Source organism: Oryx dammah, unplaced genomic scaffold (genome assembly GCF_014754425.2).
Source record: "Oryx dammah isolate SB20612 unplaced genomic scaffold, SCBI_Odam_1.1 HiC_scaffold_10, whole genome shotgun sequence".
Taxonomy (NCBI): domain Eukaryota; kingdom Metazoa; phylum Chordata; class Mammalia; order Artiodactyla; family Bovidae; genus Oryx; species Oryx dammah.
The window spans coordinates 24519388-24539955 of NW_024070194.1; the positions used below are offsets into that span (position 1 = coordinate 24519388).

The 20568-nt window shown below is 38.6% G+C and overlaps 1 protein-coding gene across 2 annotated transcripts; it reads left to right on the forward strand.

Annotated features, from left to right (window-relative positions):
• The first annotated feature begins 450 nt into the window (after positions 1-450).
• SPO11 (SPO11 initiator of meiotic double stranded breaks) lies at positions 451-14873 on the forward strand. 2 transcript variants are annotated; one of them, XM_040248643.1, is made up of 13 exons: positions 451-581; positions 2456-2569; positions 3848-3936; positions 4360-4426; positions 4671-4779; positions 5125-5208; positions 6372-6408; positions 6847-6956; positions 10433-10532; positions 10818-10855; positions 11943-12019; positions 14167-14278; positions 14754-14873. In XM_040248643.1, the coding sequence occupies exons 1-13, from the start codon at positions 451-453 to the stop codon at positions 14871-14873; spliced, it is 1188 nt and encodes a 395-aa protein (XP_040104577.1). The 2 variants fall into 2 exon arrangements, with proteins under 2 accessions (XP_040104577.1, XP_040104578.1); XM_040248644.1 differs by lacking the exon at positions 2456-2569.
• Positions 14874-20568: the final 5695 nt, after the last annotated feature.

Genomic DNA, 20568 nt, shown 5'->3' on the forward strand with positions numbered 1-20568 from the left:
ACTGTGTCTGATAGACAGCTGGATAGCCATAACTACTTGTTTTAGTGAAAAATCATTGATACGACTTTCCCTAAATAGCCAAAAAAAGGAGATATAAAACCATTTCAAGGTCTCAAATCTTGGTCCCACATCCCAAATATATCCTGCTGGTCCCTGACATTGGTCCCTGAGGCTTGTCAGAAGGTACCCAGGAAGGGGCCCAGGTGAGATTGCACCTGATAGAGCCCTGCGCACAGATGTTTCATTCAGTGCAAGGGCTATGCACATCCGTTAGTCCAGCCCCACCTCGGGGTGAGGTGTGCGCATGCGCAGTCCGGCCCCCCCAGCTCTGGAGAGGAGCTCTGTCCTTCCAGGCCCCACCCCTGGAAGTGCATTGTGGGTACAGAGAAGGGTGATCTCAGGCCAGGTGGAGCTCCTGTTGTTGGACGCTTTTGTTTCAGTGGGGTCCTTATGGCCTTTACGCCCAGGGGCCCTGAGGCCTCGTTTTTCGAGGTTTTGGACCAGCACAGGGCTTCCCTTCTGGCCGCCCTGAGGAGAGGCGGCGAGGAGCCCGCGGGCGGGGGGATGCGCTTGGCTTCCAGGTATACGGGCTCTTTCTGGGGCACAGACTCCTGGGAGTTAGGGAGCAAGAAGGTTCTGCCCAGCCAGGCTTGAGGTGCTCTGTGGAGAAATGCTGGGCCTCCTTCCCGTCTCCCCAATCTGGGGAGCAAGATTGCCTCAGAATGTTGAGGCCACAGAGGCCTGTTCGGTCCACCAGCCCTGAACCCCAAGAAAGGCCCTTGTTTAGTGCCCCCTGTTTCTTCTGTTAACTTATTCTCAATTCAAAAAGCCAGGTGCCAGCCGCACCTACACCCCACCCCCAGAGTACCCCCTCCCCACTGCTGTGTCTTCTAGAATGTTCCAGGAGCATCCCCACAGCTGGGGTCACAGGTTTCCTGAGATCTGGACAGTTTGAGGAGTTTAAGCCACAGTTTGGCTTGGTGTTTATTTTTTTAAAGTTGTGGAAATTTAGAACTTTTCAAGCATTTTTTTTTTTTTAACAAAAGGGGAAATCAATGTTGTAAGTTCTTAATAAGTGTGTTTTATCAAAATGAATGAGGCAGTCAACACATTTTAAGTGGTTTATAGTAAGACAATGGGATTTATGGACCTGAAAGGGAAGAAAATACACATTTCTTTAAATCAGTTAAAGCAGTTAGAGTTTAGCTTAGAGTGTGGTGCTGATAAAATCAATTACAGAGATTCTCCAGCTGCCCAACCTGGAGTTAACTGCAAGAAATATGTTTACATTATTCACCCCTTTCACTTAAAACGCTCTGTTGTTCTGCTTACTTGATCTGCTTTTCTAGTTTATCATCAAGGTTTTTCACTTAAACAAATTACTGTCATTTAAGCCCAAACCAACTACCAAAAAAACCTTCAAACAAATTTCACAAAATGTTCTAGTTTAAGGGAGTACTAGAAGAGGGTAAAAGAAGGGGGTGGCAGTCCCTGTTTAAGTTTCAGATGTAAATCTGATTGTTTTAAAGTTGGTCATAATATTACTGCAGCTTTTTTCCAAACTAGAAAAATGAATAAATAAAAATGAATCAGTTTTTGCTCCCCAAATTAGAAATATTAAATGCTTTAAAAGTTATTTTCTGATACATGCATTTTCAATGAAAGCTGTGAAGTTTCTATGGAAATTAAACACTACATTTTGTGCATTTTCTAGATTTAATATGATTTTCCTTCCTAGGCAATATTTTTATGGTGTTTATAACAGAATTACATTTTTTGAAGCTGATGGCTTGTGAAATTAAGAGTCAGCTGATGGAAAATTGGGCTAAGTCTTAATAATTTTCTGTGGTGTAGTAGTTGCCAAGCCCTTTTATGGTAATGATTAAACTTTTTTCTTTTTGTATCACTAAAATTCAAAAGGGCTGATTTATGGCATGACATCAATTAGGGTAACATACTACAGTAAGAACTGTTTTTTTGAAATATTTTCACATTGCATTTGGGGAAATAAATTCAAAGCCAGTATTACATCAATTAAAAGATTTATCAGTAGTATTTCAAGGCAATGAGTTTGTATTTAAGTAGGTTGATCTGAAGATCAATGTATTTATATCAATACATTTATATTAATGTATTTATAAATTGGTCATTAAAAGGGAGATATTACTTAAGTTGGTAATTGTTTGAGAAGCAAAATTACAAGCAAATGAAATTTCTTTGAAATTCACCACTATAAATACAATTGTTTTAATGTATTACTCATGTTAAAGTAATAAAGTATTACTCATGTATTACTTCATGTTAAAATTTAGTGGGAGAGAATATTATTGACATGTATCATCTAGTCTTAAAAAACAACCAGTGAAACAAAAAATTAATATTCTGGGGAAATGTTACCTATTGTAAAGGTCTAATTTAAAATTAAGATTGAATCATTGTGTGTTTATTGTTTCAGTTCTGAGGTTCTTTCATCTATAGAAAAAATTATCCAAGACATAGTCACAAGCTTGGCAAGAAATGAAGCGCCTGCATTCACAATAGACAACAGATCAAGCTGGGAAAATATAAAGTGGGCGTTTTGCATTTTTAAATTTTTAAGTGCATTATCTAAGTCATTATTAGAATTTATTTGAGTTGGAGTTCTAGTTGGATTTAATTCTATTTGTTGCCTTTACCCTGCCAAAAAGGATTTAAGGAAGTTTATAAAATACATACCATACAGGCAGGTTATATAAACTAGAAGTAGGTGTGAAAGATAAGGCAAAGGGAAAACAATGCTAGGAACAAAAAAATGGAGCACCAAAAGTAGTTAGAATTCAAAATGCCTATGATAAAGCCTTACAGTCCTGCTAAAAATAGGCTCCAGCCTTGGATCTAAGCTTTCTAGCACTCAAAGAGGCAAATATCACCATCAGAATTCTTATCTGTACTGCAGAAGCAAACCACTTGCTCAGGGGAGCTATAACCAGCCCTGATATTGAGACCAAAATAAATGTATCCTGAGCACAGGACACATTGCAATGGCTCATTCTCTTAGCAGATCTCCTGTGAAGTCATGTCCCCAAGAGGGTAAAATCAGCAAACAGCTTTATCAGAGTCTTGGAATCTAGTTATATAGTTTGATTCTTTCAGGTCCTCAACCTGTAGACACTTTTCACTAAACAATGAAAAACACTGCAAAATTAGTCCTCAGTAAGAGTTATAGGAAAAGAATTAAAGAAATCTTAAGGCTCTTTATTCATTCATTATTCTTTTATGATCAATATAATTAGTGAAACTGTAAACTTTTGAATTATATTTTGCAAGGTGGATTTCACCAAACCTTGAAGCAGCCGTCACCTGGCCTGTTTGCCTGGTGCCTTCTGCCATCTTTAGGGCAGGCTTGGCAGTTCAATTTAACAACCTAGCATAAACTTATTTCATCACTGTAACTTTGGGGGTAAATTAAGTGAAATATTTCAAAACATATTATTAAATTGAATAAAAGTGTTAAATCAATAAGCAAAATGCTAATAAAATTGTGAAATAATTTATAATAGTTCACATACCCTAAATGTCTTTCCAGGAAAGAAATACACACACATGCGCACACACTATAATCAAAGGTGTTTAATTCATGTATTTTAAACACTCTATTAGTGCCTCTGTATGTTGCAAAGATAATTACCTAATTACCACTTGGAATTCTCTAAGCTTATAAACGAGGTTATCCTAAAATTTCAGTCCTTACATTGGGAAGAAATGTGGATTTAAATGATATTCAGAAGAGGAAATTAATCGTATGTTGTTTGGTGTTCAGAAGTTAACTCTTTTTTATTCTATTCCCTTGCTTTAAACAAAATGACAGGTTTGAAGATTCTGTGGGTCTTCACATGGTATCTCATTGTACCACAAGAAAAATCAAAAGTGATTCACCAAAATCAGTTAAAAATTTTGGTAAATTCATCTTTCTTAGCTTTTAGTGGTAAAATAAATAATTTTGATTACTTTCTGGGTTATAGTTTTTCTGAGCTAAATAATTTTACTTGTTCATTAACAGGCCATCCTGTACTTGAAATAAATTTGTAGAATTTTGCCTTGTCAATAACTGTGGAAGTAAAGTATTATTCCAAAATGAATATTCAAGTATATGATTCAGTGGAAAAATATTCTTTCAATTTTGCTGTACATAGAACAGTTAATTTTATCTAACTTGTAGACAATTATCATTCTGTACTTAACACTTCTCTTTTGGAAAGATAATTTTTATAATGTTGTGGAAAGTAACTGGAGAGAGTTAATCCTGTAAACATTCCGATCACAGAATGTTTTGATTTTTGTAAGTGATGGGTAACTCACTTATTGCATCTTATTTTCCAGCACTAATTCTTAAAATACTTTCCATGATTTATAAATTAGTACAGAGCAACACTTATGCAACCAAAAGGTAAGTACATTGTTCTAATAAATTACTCTTTGAAATGCGTTGTGAAGTTAAGTGGGACTGACTTTCATTATATGTGTGGGATTGACTTTCATTATATGTTTTGAAAAGTTACATAAAACTAGTCTGTGGGTAATAAATTATTTGTTTACATCAACTCAAAGCTTTCTTCAGTTAATATTCCAATATTTATCATATTCAGAGAAAATATAATTAATTAAAATATAGATTTTTAAAATTTTCACAGAGACATTTATTACACTGACAGCCAACTCTTTGGTAACCAGACTGTTGTGGACAATATTATTAATGATATTTCCTGTATGTTAAAAGTGCCGAGGAGGAGTCTGCATATAGTAAGTAGCATTTAATACAAGATATTTTAAAACAAAATGTATGAAAATTATAGTAGAAGAATAAATGTAACCTGTGCCTTCTTTTCATATTTTTCATATTATATTTTTCTCACTATGAATTTAAATAATCTAGTCTCAGTGTATCCCCTTGGCTAATGGAAGCAAAACTGATGAATTGTCGAATAGTTTTCATTCCTAAATGCTTACATGTTTTCTCCTTCATTTCTTGAATTCCAGTCTGATCCAAAATGCCTATATAATTTAGCAGGTGAACATGAGAAGGGACTTAGAAGCATAAAATGCGCTGGAGAAAAAGGTTTCATATATGACTATTACTTTTTTCAGCTGTCTACATCAAAAGGTTTAATTGCTGGCGATTTAAAGTACCTTGAGGAAGATGGCACCAAGGTGAACTGCACACGTGCAACAGTAAGCATCCTAATGTGTTCATGTGCTTCCACTCCATATCAAACTCCTTTGTGTTTGAAATGCACTTTATTGACTGGCTTTGTTATGTAGTTCAGAGCTTAAGACTTTAAAATAAATGAAAGGATGAAGAGGTATATGCTTTATGGGGTTGTACATTACCCAGTTTCCAAATATGCCAACTGTCAGATGTCATATTGAAATAAACAAACATACACATTCCTTTTTTAAATGCACGGTTTGTTGTTTTCAGGTAGAGTGTGACTTGACCATTTTAGCATGGCTATTTTATGTAATCTTCATACAATTTTCTGGTTCTGAAATTTGTAAGTTTGAGACTAAAGTGTTTGCTAGGCTTTAGTAAATAGAAAGTCACAGAACTAGCACAGAAGTTTGGAAATGGTTAACTCACCATTTTAGAAAGAGGAGAATGACACCTATGAGATTCTACATAAGGAAGTCTTTCCTTCATCAGTTTCTGCTTTTTAAGTCACATATCTATAAAGTTTCCAAGAAATTTTCACCTGCTGGGAAGTAGTTTGGGTCATATGTCTGTTTTCTCATTGAAAAGTAAATCTGTGTCCTACTGTTTCCTTACTGAGGCATAGACTTCTGATGATAGTGTATTTTTTTTAAATGAAAATAAAAAAATATAGGGCTTCCCCAGTGGCATAGTGGTAAAGAATCCATCTGCAATACAGGAGACTCAGAGACACGGTTCAATCCCTGGTTTGGGAAGATCCCCTGGAGGAGGAAATGGCAACCCACTCCAATATTCTTGCCTGGGAAATCCCATGGACACAGGAGCCTGGCGGGCTACAGTCCACAGGAGTTGCAACTGAGCAACTAAACAACAACAAAAAGTGTTCTTGATAAATTTTTAAATGTTATTGTGTTTGTTTGCTTAGTCGCTTAGTCATGTCTGACTCTTTGCGACCCCATGGACTGTAGCCCACCAGACTCTTCTGTCCATGGGGATTTTCCAGACAACAATGCTGAAGTGGGTTGCCATGCCTTCCTTCAGGAAATCTTCCCAACCCAGGGATCGAACCGAGGTGTCCCACATTGCAGGCAGATTCTTTACCATCTGAGCCACCAGAGAAGCCCAAATGTTGTTATACTTGCTATTTATTTAAAATAAAAACCGTCTTCTCTTGTTAACTTAGGCTGTTGCTGTGCCATCTAATATTCAAGGAATTCAGAGTATCCTTTGAGTGAGAAAGCTATTTAAACTTATAGAATGTTCATTCATTTTTACTTTAATAAATCAAGCCTTCATAATATGTAACCAGTAAGCCATACCCTGTATTGGTCAAGATGAACACATCATGCTCCCTTTTCTAGGATATTTTTAGGAGCTCACTATCTAGTAAGAAAGACAGATATGTAAATACTGTGTGTGAATAGGTGGCGCTAGTGGTAAAGAATCTGACTGCCGGTGCAGGAGAGGCAAGAGAAGCAGGTTTGATCCCTGGCTTGCGAAGATGCCCTGGAAGAGACTAGGTATCTGAAATGTGAAGGTAAAAACAAAAATTCTATATCTATAGGTACTTTTGAATTGATCTATATGGCATCGTGACTTATAATTAGTGGTTCAGTTGAAACACACATGCCTTAAATTTATCAGCCTTAACTTCACAGATTTAATTACAGATGCAAAATTTCTACTAATTGTAGAAAAAGATGCAACATTTCAGCGCCTCCTGGATGACAACTTTTGCAACAAAATGTCTCCATGCATCATGGTTACGGTATATTATCTACTTTTACCTCAATTACCAGACTCATGTACTACTTTGTTGATCAGTAAGAGGGGTTTATGGCTTCCCTGGTGGCTCAGTGGTAAAGAGTCCACCTGCCAATGCTGGAGACATAGGTTCTATCCCTGGGTCAGGAAGAAGGAGTAGGAAATGGCAAACTGTACCAGTATTCTTGCCTGAGAAATCCCAAGGACAGAGGAGCCTGGCAGGCTACAGTCCAAGGAATTGCAAAGAGTCAGACACAACTGAAGCACATAAACACACAAGAGTGGTTCATAACTTCATCTATGAGTTTGAACAGCATTCTCTTGTCACTATGAAGCATCCTTTGGGATTATAGAACGAGAATTTCCAAAGTGTTTATTTAACCATCCTCAAATCTGACTGAAATCAAGGTGATGGTCCCGATTCTTAAATACCAGAGATTTTCTAATAGAAATGTAAGTTTACACAGGCTCTCAGTATTACCCTCAACACCATTCCCACACGGGCTACTTGTCTTGACTATAACATGGTAACATGGGAGCTTTGACAGGGTTGAATGAACAAGAGCCACTCCTTGTTCTTCCTCACACAGTTTGTATGCTGTTGAAAGAAGAGCAAAGAACACAGAAGCATATGTTGAGGTAATACACAGGGAGCTACAGGCAATAATTAGCAAAGGGTAATGTGGGGGGTGTTCATAAAACTGGGGAGACCAATGACGTCTGTTGGCCTGGGGAAGAAGGAGGTGGCAGTACAGGAAGCCAGGGGTGTGGGTAAGTGAGATGATGGAAGAGCAACAGACACATCAGGTTCCCCCTTCTGTACCAGACTTCCTCCACTGTTACATATCTGCATAAAGACCTAGTTCTCTGAAGGGAAAAAAAAAAAGCTCATCTACTTAGAGTTCTCCTGCCTTATTAATAGTAAGTATGATGCTTGTGAGGTATGTTTGTGCAAGCAGTAAGGAGAGCTGCCCTGCCGAGGGAGCAGGATGTTGGGCAGCTGTTGGCATCTTGGAAGGCCTGGCCACCCCCAGGAGGCATCCTGATTTAGTGCAAAAATATCAAGTGTTAACAAAAGTGAGAAGGATTGGTGAGAAAGGAAATGACAAGGATTCATGTGGTAGTATCATCAGTTAGATGGATAGGGAGATAACTGGATTCAGGAAGCCTGTCTGGAGGCTCTCAGGTAGTTACCTTGGTGGCCGGTTGCCAGGGAAATGGTTAAAGAGAAAGGACTCAAGCAAAGGACATTTCCAAGGCAAGTTAAAAGGATGTGATGACCTCGGGATGAGAGGAATGAGTCAGAATGACTCTGGTGTGTGGAGCTTTACCACGATGTCCCCGTGGATGCTATAGAACAAGTGGCAGGGAGGCTTGGTACTTCATAGAAAAAAGATGTTGAATGTAGTCTTAGAAATAAAACTTTGAGATGATAACAGGAGATCCTAGTGGCATGTGTCCAGTTTGAAGAGAGGGGAGAACAGTTGTGACAGAAAATGCACACTGAGACCTCGTCAGGAATAAAGGCCATACCTGAACCCCTGAAGCGCTCTCCCAGTGGCGTTGTCCTGGGGTTCACTTTTGGTGGAGTCCTCCTGCTCTTTCACACCTTCCTGGTGAGAGTGCGTGCTTGCTGGACCGATCAGAAGACAAGCCGTTACAGACAAAGAAACCAATAGTGGCCCAGGCCTCCGTTTCAGCCCTTGGAGTGTGAATCATAGCTGGTACTAGTGCACTGGAGACACACATAAAGCTCAGCTCTTGGTCACATTTCTCTTTTTACCTTGTCTTTCCTCTTGAATGCTGCCTAGAAGAATGCTGTCTTCGTCTACCTACACGTTGGTGCTGTCATGGCAGCCGTTGATAATTGCTGTTGTTACTATGGTGAAACACCCACTAGAAGCTGGTCTGTAGTAGCTGTCCCTGTAGAGGGGAGCTTAGAGTCGAGGGCTGGGCTAGGAAGGAATCGTTGGCACTGTCTGACTCCTCTACCACATATATGGGTTATCTCTCCCAAAGGAAACGGTTAAAATACACTACCATTCACTATGTATTTGTGACGCTCCAGGAACTCTGCTAGGCACTTTACGTAATAAGGGTTCACACTTACTGCTGTTTTCTACGTTGTCTTTTCGGTCACTCAGTTGTGTCTAACTCTTTCGGACCCCATGAACTGCAGCACATCAGCTCCCTCTCCTTCACCATCTCTTGGAGCTTATTCAAACTCAGGTCCGTTGAGTCAGTGAAGCCATCCAACCATCTTATCCTCTGTTGCCCTCTTCTCTTCATGCCCTCATATCAACTTGTAAAGTCTCTCCAGCCTTACGAGATAGGTATTATTATCATCCCCATTTTAACAATAGAACACTGGGACCCAGGAAGGTATTTTACCACAGTCCCGAGGCTGGTCAAAACTAGGACTTGGAGAGGGACTCCCCTGGTGGTCCAGTGGTTGAGAATCTGCAATGTAGGGGATGTGGGTTCAATCCCAGGTTGTGGAACTAAGATCCCACACTCCACAGGGCAACAAAGCCCAAGTGCCACAACAAAAGATCCTGTGTGCTGCAACTAAGAGCAGACACAGCCAAAAAAGCAAATTAAATAAATACATATTAAAACAAACAAACAAACAAACAAAAAACCCTGAGCCACCAGGGAAGCCATGATACTGGGATTAAGACAGTTCAACTCCACATTTAACTCTGGGTGGTGGGCATACTTAGCCCAGTTTTATGAATAAAGCCACAGCCTAAAGAGACTAGGAAACCCACTAGTGATTGGTGGAGAGGGAATTCAGACTCAGGGCTATCCCATCAAAAGCTGGTTCTCATCTCTACTTGCTTCCTCCCTGTTCCACATTTCATTTGGTTTCCTGTTCTCTTAACATTATTGTAATGCTCTGCAAATTATTTTTCTACATAATTGTTGTTTTAATCACATCATAATACTGTTCTGCTGTTTGGTTTTATTAAATCCTGAGTTTAAACCAGATGCTTTTAAATGCTTCATAATTATTAAATAACTTAGTTCCTATAATAATATCAGAAGGTGTTATTACAAAGCCCCAAACCTCAGAGCGTTTTCATGACTGTTAAGATCCACGCTGCTAAGCAGTGGCAGAGCCAGAGGCCTCTGCAGGCAGAGGCTCTGAAGCTGATGCATGTCGCCACTGTGCTCTGCTGCCTGTTGTTAGACCTTTTGGATATTTACTGTGGTTTCTGTCCTTTTAAGTAACACTGCAGTGGACATCTTTATGTATGTCACATTTTCTATTATTTTTATGTCTGCTAAAATATTTTCTTTTTTTTTTCCTTTTTTTTTTTTGGTTCCCTGACCGGGAAACGAATAAAATATTTTCTAGGCCTGGGATAATTAAGTCAAAGTTATGAAGATATTTATGTTAATAATAAAATAAGGATACAGTGTCATCAGTTTCATTCTACTGAAATTAAAACGCATGATTTCAATCCTTGCTTTTAGGGAAAGGGGGTACCTGATCTGAACACAAGACTTCTAGTCAAGAAGCTGTGGGATACATTTCACATTCCTGTTTTCACTCTGGTAGATGCTGATCCACATGGTAATTTATTGTTAGACTATTTGAAATAGTCATAATCAAATCATATTTATAGCTGTGTTTTTCTGCTCCTAGAACACTTTCATAAAATACTTTAAAAGAATATGATTATTAGATTTAAATGAATGACTAACCATTTGGGATATTTATTATTTTTTACTGTATTAAACTGAACCATAAATTTTCCACTGGTATTGTTCACAAAAATAAAAATTGCAGATGTTAGATATAATTATCTAACTATAATATGCAAGGAGACAAATTTCAAAGTTAACTTTCTTTTAACAGGCATAGAGATAATGTGTATCTATAAGTACGGATCTATGGTAAGTATAGAAAAATATTTTTCCTTTTCCACTATTGAGATAGTTTATATTATTCACTGGAGTGATTTCTGCATTTACTTATCAGCCCCTAGTAAGCTGAGGGCCCCCAAAAGGTACCAGGGAAGCTACTGTCCTAGTCTAGGGCCACTCTGTTTCAGAGTCTGTGATTCCAGCTTCCAGCACAACCAGTGTGACTGCAGATGACAGAGTGGGATTACCTTTGGGCAAGAGGCCTTAATTATCCTCCACTCTCCTGGCCTGCTGAAGTAACGGCAAGCCTTCAGCATAACAACACTGATTACCAATTATACCCTGAAAAGTATATATAGTCTTGAATTCTGACTTTTCCAATTCCAACCATCAGGAGAAATGAAAAGACCACCAAACTTTACCACTAGGGACGGCAACTGCTACACATCAGTGGTTCTCAAAATGTGGTCCTGGGAAGTTGTTAGAAATGCAAATCTCAGTCCCCATTCAGACCTCCTGAGTCTGGAATTCTACGGGTGGGCCCTCTAAGTGATCCTGACTCGTGGTAAAGTTTGGGAACCACTGGTATACACTTTGTGTATCCCTGGAAGAGTCGGACACGACTGAGCAACTTCACTTTCACTTTTCACTTTTATGCATTGGAGAAGGAAATGGCAACCCACCCCAGTGTTCTTGCCTGGAGAACCCCAGGGGCGGTGGAGCCTGGTGGGCTGCCATCTATGGGGTCGCACAGAGTCGGACACGACTGAAGCAACTTAGCAGTAGCAGCAGCAGATGTATATGTTTATAGCAGAAGAAAAAGATGGTGGAGCAAGGGATTAAGGTGTGGAATCACAAACGACAATAAATTTGGGTCAGAGAGGGTCATTTGTACTTTCACGTTATAGAAAATCAACACAGTATAGAGCAGTTTTAAAACCTCCACTGAAAGTCCAGTTTAGCTAAGCTCTTGGTGATTTTCTTACTTCTGTGGCCTCTGGGAGTGTGAAGTCTTCAGTAAGAGTCCTTAGTAAGTTGAAAAAAAAAATGCTACAGAAACAAATATGCTAGCTCTCTGCAAAAGGTTTAGCTAATATACTTCTGCTCTTTATTTTAGGCTATGTCTTTTGAAGCCCATAATCTCACAGTTCCAGCTATTAGATGGCTTGGTCTCCTCCCTTCTGATATCAAAAGGTTAGACAGTTAGCAGAATGAGGGTATTTAAAATGATGACTCACTGTAACATGTAGCACTCAGCCTGAAGAGTCACTACCAGGAGAAGTGCTTACTGTTTTTTACTTATGTTGTTCACGATAACTCAGGATTATATCATCATAAATTTAATTTATCGATGTTTCTGTTTCAACTACTAAAATACTTAAATATATTTGGCAAATCGAACCTTTAGCTAGTTAGAAGACATTTTTTTGTTTTACCCTTATGGTTAAAGTCTTTAATAATTTCTTTATACTTAGAAAGTATTAAGACATTGAATCTAAATAGTAATCATTGACAACACCGTTTACCATCTGAATTGATTTTATCATAGGTTCTTAATTTCATTTAAAAATCTCATTTTAAGATTACTTACAGTTGGGGGATCCACATTTTGTCAGTTTTAAGATATATGTGTTCATTATAGAAAAAAATATCATTAAGTAACAATATAAAAGTCACCTATGGACAAACAGTTCTGCCCTTGTAGATTATTTGCTGTGCATTGCCATAATTTCTTCCAAAAGAATTTGGAAGAGCTTGATTTTGTAATCTTTTCTCCCACAACATAATGTAATTGCACTTCCTTATCAATAAATACATCCCTATGATCTTATTTGAATGTCTTCTTCCACTTGGTTTCAATTCTGAGTGTGTCTGTTTGGTCAGTCCCTTGTAATTGGACATTTGGATGGGTTCCAAATCTTTGTTTTGAAAGATAGTCCTCTGACCGACCCTCTTGTGACTGAATCTTTGCCTGTATCCTTAATTAGTCCCATAGGCTGAATTCCCGGAATTGCTGGGTCAAAGGGTATGCACATTTTTAAGGCTTCGGCTGCCCTCTGGATAGGTTAATTATTTTGTCTTCCCTGGAGAGTAAAAGCCCACCTGCCCCTCAGCATAAGACATTATCACTTTATTCATCTCTGCTAATGTGATATTTTAAGATATTTTATTGTTTTAATTGGCTAGTGAGAGGGGAGAGTGAAATTAAACATATTTGGATTTCTTCAAGCAGTGAGCAAACCTTGGTTAAAGGCGCTTATTTTCTAAAAATGGAATGATCGCTGCTTCTTACAAAATGAGGGCACAAGAGAAAACAGGTTTTGACTTTTGAATGTTTATGCTGTAGTGAATCAAAGTTTTGTTCAGTTTAGCGTACACATCATGGTCAAAGTCCGTTGGGGGTTATCTCTTTGTATGAAGATCATTTCTAATACAAGTTTAGGACAGAGAATCTGATTAAGGCGGAAAACGAAACTCTAGGTGTATCTCATAAATTCCACCAGTGCCCTCAAAATAAATGTACTCTAAATAAATGTACAATCAAAGAAAAAACAGCATGATAGCTACACAAACATGGCTTCAAGAGAAATCCTCTAGGTCTCTCTTTCAATCAAATTGTCACCCTATCCAGGAGCTGCCAGTGGCAAATAGTCATTATTGAAAGACTGTTTGAAACTAGAGCTCTGCTGGGAAATCCAGGATTTGTGACTTCTAAAAGCAATTCACAGCATAAATCCTGGACCTCTCATGTTCTATTTTTAAAACACATACCAAGATAAAATTACAATCCACTTTTTAAAAATTTGAAACAAGATAGATGTGTATACGTATGTCTATGTGCACGCATGAGTGCATAAGTGAAAATTGATAGACTAACTTCCTTGGCCCAGAAAATTCTCATCGAATTACAAAGAATTAAGGATTCAATGGGACCTGAAATCCCACAGTGGATCTCCCTGCTGGCCACACACACACTGGCACTCACCGCTCTAAGACTGAGGCACTCTGGGGGCAGCCTTGGTGTTGAGACACATGATGTTAGTGCTCCCGGCATTTGTTTTATAACCAATGTCTATCTTCCTGTCATCATCCTGTGAGTGTGGCATGAAAGAAAACAACCTGAAACAGACTTCCGCTATGATCTTGAACACTTAGTAGTCAAAGACATACCAGATTCCCTCAAACTCCATATTTAAAAGTGAACCTGTACTGATTTTTTCATCTGTTATTTCTGAGTCTTTTGAAATAGCATGATAAATAAAAATGAAATGTATGGGACCTTAAAGTTACAGGAGCACTTTGTTTTTACTGATTTTTTTTCACCTCTTTTTTTCCCCCAGATTAAATATACCCAAAGGTACTTTAATTCCACTGACAAAACGGGACCAGATGAAACTTGACAGCATCCTAAAGAGACCTTATATTACTTGCCAACCATTTTGGAGAAAAGAAGTATGTTTCTTTTTAAAACGCAAATATCATGTTTTATTGCCTTTTACTTTTAGCAGTGGCTATTTGCATCATATTTTGAAGCTATCCTTGAATTTTTATATAACTAGCAACTGCTATGTGCATTATTTGGCAGTAAGTTGTTGCTGAAACATTGAATTGTGAATGCTAATATGTAAGATTAGCTGGGTGGAGCTGACCTAATTTATTCTCATCACAGTTAAATACACATTATCTACGGTTCTATCGTAGTTCATGAGGAAAAAAGAGAAGGAAATTATAAAGATGCCAGACTATTCCTAACTACTGAAGGAATCCATACTAATATTTTTAGCTGTAGCAACTCTAGAATATTCTGGCTGACTTAAAGTTTATTGCTCATGGTTTTGGAGACTAAAACAAATCTAGAATTACCAGTTTGAGTTGACAGAACTGTAGCAAAGACTCTGGTATGACTGTAGTTTATTTTTATTGACAGATGGAAATAATGGCAGACTCTAAAATGAAGGCAGAAATTCAAGCTTTGACCTTCTTATCATCAGACTATCTTTCCAGAGTGTATTTACCTAACAAACTAAAATTTGGTGGGTGGATATAAAAATATGTCAGAATATATCTTGTGATCACAAAAGGCTTTTCATTAGTTTTGTTTCCAGCAGTATATACTGTTGTGCAAAGGACAAATGTTCTTCATTTTATTTTATTTTATTTTATTTTTTTTTTGTTCTTCATTTTATAGAGGTAAAATATAATAATTTTTCATAATTGAATTTTTTGTCAAAAAATGCTATACTCTAATTTTCTTGAGAAGGCTTTATCATTCTCTTAGAGATTAATTTCTATCCTATGTTCTAAATTAAATCATAGAAGAATATATGTTATTTTGACTTTTAAATTTTGTTTGAAAAAATGTCTAACACGTCATCAAAAAATGTCTAACACGCCATCAAAGTCTGCAGAAATGCTTTATTTACTTTCTACAGTACAAGTAATGTTAAGGCATGAAGTATCCTATTAGTAACAAAAGTGAAGAAGTGAAGTGAAAGTCATTCAGTTGTGTCTGACTGCAACTCCATGGACTGTGCAGAATACTGGAGTGGGTAGGCATTCCCTTCTTCAGGGGATCTTCCCAACCCAGGGATCGACCAGGTCTCTCGCATGGCAGGTTTCCTTACCGGTCTGAGCCACCAGGGAAGCCCCAATAACAAAAGTAATAATAACCTAAATTTGAAAGGTTGCAAATTAATGAAAGTATCAAGCAGTTTCTTCTTACATTTTTCTTTGCCTTCATAGTGTAGGGGTCATGCCTCAGTCATTCACTGTGAAAGTAGTGGTGATGTTCATTATGAATAAATACTGGGTTGATGTAGTCCTCAGTGCTTTGATTTGATTTTGAGCATACTTCTTATTAATAATATACTTATTTGACATTTCCCCAGGGTTTTATCAGTTCTCACCCAAATTCAAGTCACTTGAATTCTTCTCTAGCCTAGGTTTATAGAAAAAAGAACTTGTTCAGCTTTAAGATTTATAGAAGCCTCAAATTTTAATAAGGCCTATCTATAACAGTAAGACACTTACTCCTTGGAAGAAAAGTTATGACCAACCTAGATAGCATATTCAAAAGCAGAGATATTACTTTGCCAACAAAGGTCCATCTAGTCAAGGCTATGGTTTTTCCAGTGATCATGTATGGATATGAGAGTTGGACTGTGAAGAAAGCTGAGTGCTGAAGAATTGATGCTTTTGAGCTGTGGTGTTGGAGAAGACTCTTGAGAGTCCCTTGGACTGCAAGGAGATCCAACCAGTCCATTCTGAAGGAGATCAGCCCGGGGATTTCTTTGGAAGGAATGATGCTAAAGCTGAAACTCCAGTACTTCAGCCATCTCATGCGAAGAGTTGACTCATTGGAAAAGACTCTGATGCTGGGAGGGATGGGGGCAGGAGGAGAAGGGGATGACAGAGGATGAGATGGATGGATGGCATCACTGACTCAATGGACGCAAGTCTGAGTGAACTCCGGGAGTTGGTGATAGACAGGAAGGCCTGGCATGCTGCGATTCATGGGGTCGCAAAGAGTCGGACACGACTGAGCGACTGAACTGAACTGAACTGATCTATAACAGAAAAGGTGTGATCTTTTCCTCTCATAAACCTATCTTAATTTTCCAGAGATGAGGTTTTTGATTTTATTCTGTATTTTCAAGAAACTTTTAACTGCACTGAAAACTTTCTTGTAATTGTAGGCAAGAATATGTATTTACAGAAGTAAAGAAACGTTGGGTTAATTTTTATCATGATAAATGTGAACAGAATGTACCTTTGAGAACTTACATGTGCCAATTACTGCTTATCTATTATCTTACTTAATTCTCCCAAGAGCCTTGTCAGGGCAGTAGTTAGACTCACAGTTTACAGGTGAGAACAGGGAGGCTGTTGCTTGTCTAAAGCCCCAGCCAGATGTAGCACAAGGGGACAGTGACACCATCTACTTCCAGGGCAGGACCAGGTACCGAATATTCGGGGCCCAGTGAAGAAGGTAAGTGTAGGGTCCTTTGTTTCAGAGTTATTAAGAATTTCAAGATGACAGCAGCAGAGACTTAAACCAAGCACGTGGCCCTTCTTAGCACAAGCCCCTGTGTGACTGCACCGGTGGCACAGCCATTAAGCCAGCCCTACTCAAGATTGAGTAAATAAGGTCAAATACAATAATGAAAGAAAATGCTTGTATAGCACTTATTATGTTGCCAGGTATTTTTCTAGGTGCTTTACCAGCATTAACTAATTTCATGTTCACAGGAAACCCTATGAGTAAGTACCTTTCCTATCTCCATTTTCAGATGAGGCATCAAGCATGCAGGGAGGTTAAGTAACTTTCCCGAGGTCACATAACTACAAAGCGGTGGAGCTGGGACCTACTCCCAGGGAGTCTGACTCCATAGTTCACGCCTTAATCATGGTACTGGTGCTTGTTAAGTGTGTCCTGTGTGGCCAGGCATGCACACTGCCCAGTAAGGGTCTCTGATGTCAAGCCTGTTACATTATGTTCTCTAGTCACATCAGAACCAGATATTTCCTCTTGAGTATATTTTGGTAAATCGTTAGTTTGACTTGCTTGTGAGACTATTGCAAATTCTAAAAACCATGTTATAAATTGCAAGTTTTTCTTTGAATGTATACAACACTTCCTCCCTTAACATCTAATAATCATTGAATTTTGACAAGTTTTGTAAAAGAGAAAAATACTAACTTAGAAATATGTGGTTAAGCCACAGAAGGTCTGGATTAGGGTATACTGTCAAAATGAGGAGAAATTTAAAAAATCTACCATAGTCATTAAAATCTGAAAATAGATTTGAAAAAGGTTTGCATTCACTTTGGATAATTAAATTCCTTTCAAGTTTATGTTAGAAATTTATGTAAACTAATTTTCATTTATTTTGGGAAACGAAAATGGGAGGAGAGAGGAGAGCAAAGTACACTGCAGTTGGGCTTAGCTCCCTATCTTTATTAGATACAGATGAAAAGTTAACGTTAGTAGCTGTTTGGGACCCAGCTAGAATACTAAGTCTTAAGATTTCTTTCTAAAAAGGATTACTGTAAAATAGGCAGCTGTTTAAAATGGCAACTGACAACAGACATCCTCTCTACCATCTGTATTTATTTTTAATATTTTCATAATTTTAATCAAGAAAGAACATTTGGGTTGGAATCTGTTTATAATTAAAGTGAATAAAAACTGGTGCAACAGAAAGATGTTCAGAGAATCTTGGTTTTTCCTTAAGGGCTCATAATCACCCTTGTAAAATAAAAGCTCTCATAATATCCCCAGGTTTCTGGGAAATTTAACTGTCATCATTGATGATGCTAATTGGTTTCAGAAGTCATGATTTCATGGGAAAATAAACCCATTTTGCACTTTCTACAAAACAGGCAAAAAAACACTCCGGGATTTCCATCTATGACTTCCCTTAGTGTCTCATTTGAACTGTTTGATGTTAATACCTCTTCAGTGATGCTGAAAAGAAGGGATGCTGTCAAAGCTAAGCCACAAGTACATAGATGTTAAAAAATATTTTCAGCGGGATGTTTTTGTAGTAAACTATTGAGAAACATTACTTCTGTTTGGACTTCTGTTCATCAAGAAAACAATCTTGTAAAAAGAAGTCAAGGTCTCCCTCTGCTGGCAGAAGCTCTATAGTTCTCTCAAATTCTTCCACTATTTTAGGTGGATATTTCTTTGTAATATTTTCAAGCCCTTGTTTCCAGGAATGGAGTTAAAGAGTCTGAGACACAAGAGGTTGTGAAAACTGTGAGGCTTTCTTTGTGAGATCAAGTACTTCTACACAGGAACCCATTTTGTATCATCAGCTTTCAGTTCAGTTCAGTCGCTCAGTCATGTCTGACTCTTTGCGACCCTGTGAATTGCAGCACGCCAGGCCTCCCTGTCCATCACCAACTCCCGGAGCCTACTCAAACTCATGTGCATCGAGTCGGTGATGCCATCCAGCCATCTCATCCTTTGTCATCCCCTTCTCCTGCCCCCTATCCCTCCCAGCATCAGGGTCTTTTCCAGTAAGTCAACTCTTCACATGAGGTGGCCAAAGTATTGGAGTTTCAGCTTCAAAATCAGTGCTTCCAATGAACACACAGGACTGATCTCCTTTAGGATAGACTGGTTGGATCTCTTTACAGTCCAAGGGACTCTCAAGAGTCTTCTCCAACACCACAGTTCAAAAGCATCAATTCTTTGGCACTCAGCTTTCTTCACAGTCCAACTCTCACATCCATACATGACCACTGGAAAAACCATACCCTTGACTAGAGGGGCCTTTGCTCGCAAAGTAATGTCTCTGCTTTTGAATATGCTATCTAGGTTGGTCATAACTTTCCTTCCAAGGGGTAAGCGTCTTTTAATTTCATGGCTGCAATCACCATCTGCAGTGATTTTGGAGCTCAAAAAAATAAAGTCAGCCCCTGTTTTCACTGTTTCCCCATCTATTTCCCATGAAGTGATGGGACCAGATGCCATGATCTTAGTTTTCTGAATGTTGAGCTTTAAGCCAACTTTTTCACTCTCTTTCACTTTCATTAAGAGGCTTTTTAGTTCCTCTTCACTTTCTGCCATAAGGGTGGTGTCATCTGCATATCTGAGGTTATTGATATTTCTCCCGGCAATCTTGATTCCAGCTTGTGCTTCTTTCTGCCCCGCATTTCTCATGATGTACTCTGCATATAAGTTAGATAAGCAGGGTGACAATATACAGCCTTGATATACTCCTTTTCCTATTTGGAACCAGTCTGTTGTTCATGTACCATTCTAACTGTTGCTTCCTGACCTGCATATAGGTTTCTCAAGAGGCAGGTCAGGTGGTCTGGTATTCCCATCCCTTTCAGAATTTTCCACAGTTTATTGCAACACACACAAAGGCTTTGGCATAGTCAATAAAGCAGAAATAGATGTTTTTCTGGAACTCTCTGGCTTTCTAGATGCCCCAAATTCCTTGTAAAGCTACACTTAATGTGTGCTTCATTGCAACCAGGCTATTTATAAAAACCTGACAACATATTAGGACTTTTAAAATAGAAGAATTAAATATCACTTCAAATGAAAAGAAATTGATAACTGAAATTACAAATATATTCAGTCCCTACTCACCTAAACATGGAATATAAACTGTATGTGTGAGTGATAAGTTGCTTCAATCATGTCCAACTCTTTGCAACCCCGTGGACTGTAGCCTGTCAGGTTCCTTTGACCATGGGATTCTCCAGGGAAGAATACTGAAGTGGGTTGTCATGCCCTCTTCCAAGGGGTCTTCCCAACCCAGGGACCGAACCTGCAACTCTACCTCACATTGGCAGGCAGGTTCTTTACAATTAGCACCACCTGGGAAGCTCTATGCTGCTGCTGCTGCTAAATCGCTTCAGTCGTGTCTGACTCTGTGCGACCTCAGAGACAGCAGCCCACCAGGCTCCCCCATCCCTGGGGTTCTCCAGGCAAGAATACTGGAGTCGGTTGCCATTTCCTTCTCCAATGCATGAAAGTGAAAAGTGAAAGGGAAGTCGCTCAGCCATGTCCAACTCTTAGCGACCCCATGGACTGCAGCCTACCAGGCTCCTCTGTCCATGGGATTTTCCAGACAAGAGTACTGGAGAGGGGTGCCATTGCCTTCTATAGTCATTCATAAATATCTCCTTGTGTTAAAACTGCAGAAGGATTTACTAATGTGAATAATAGCCATGACCAAAACTGAATTTTAATTACTTTTTATTTTTCATAATTTCACCTT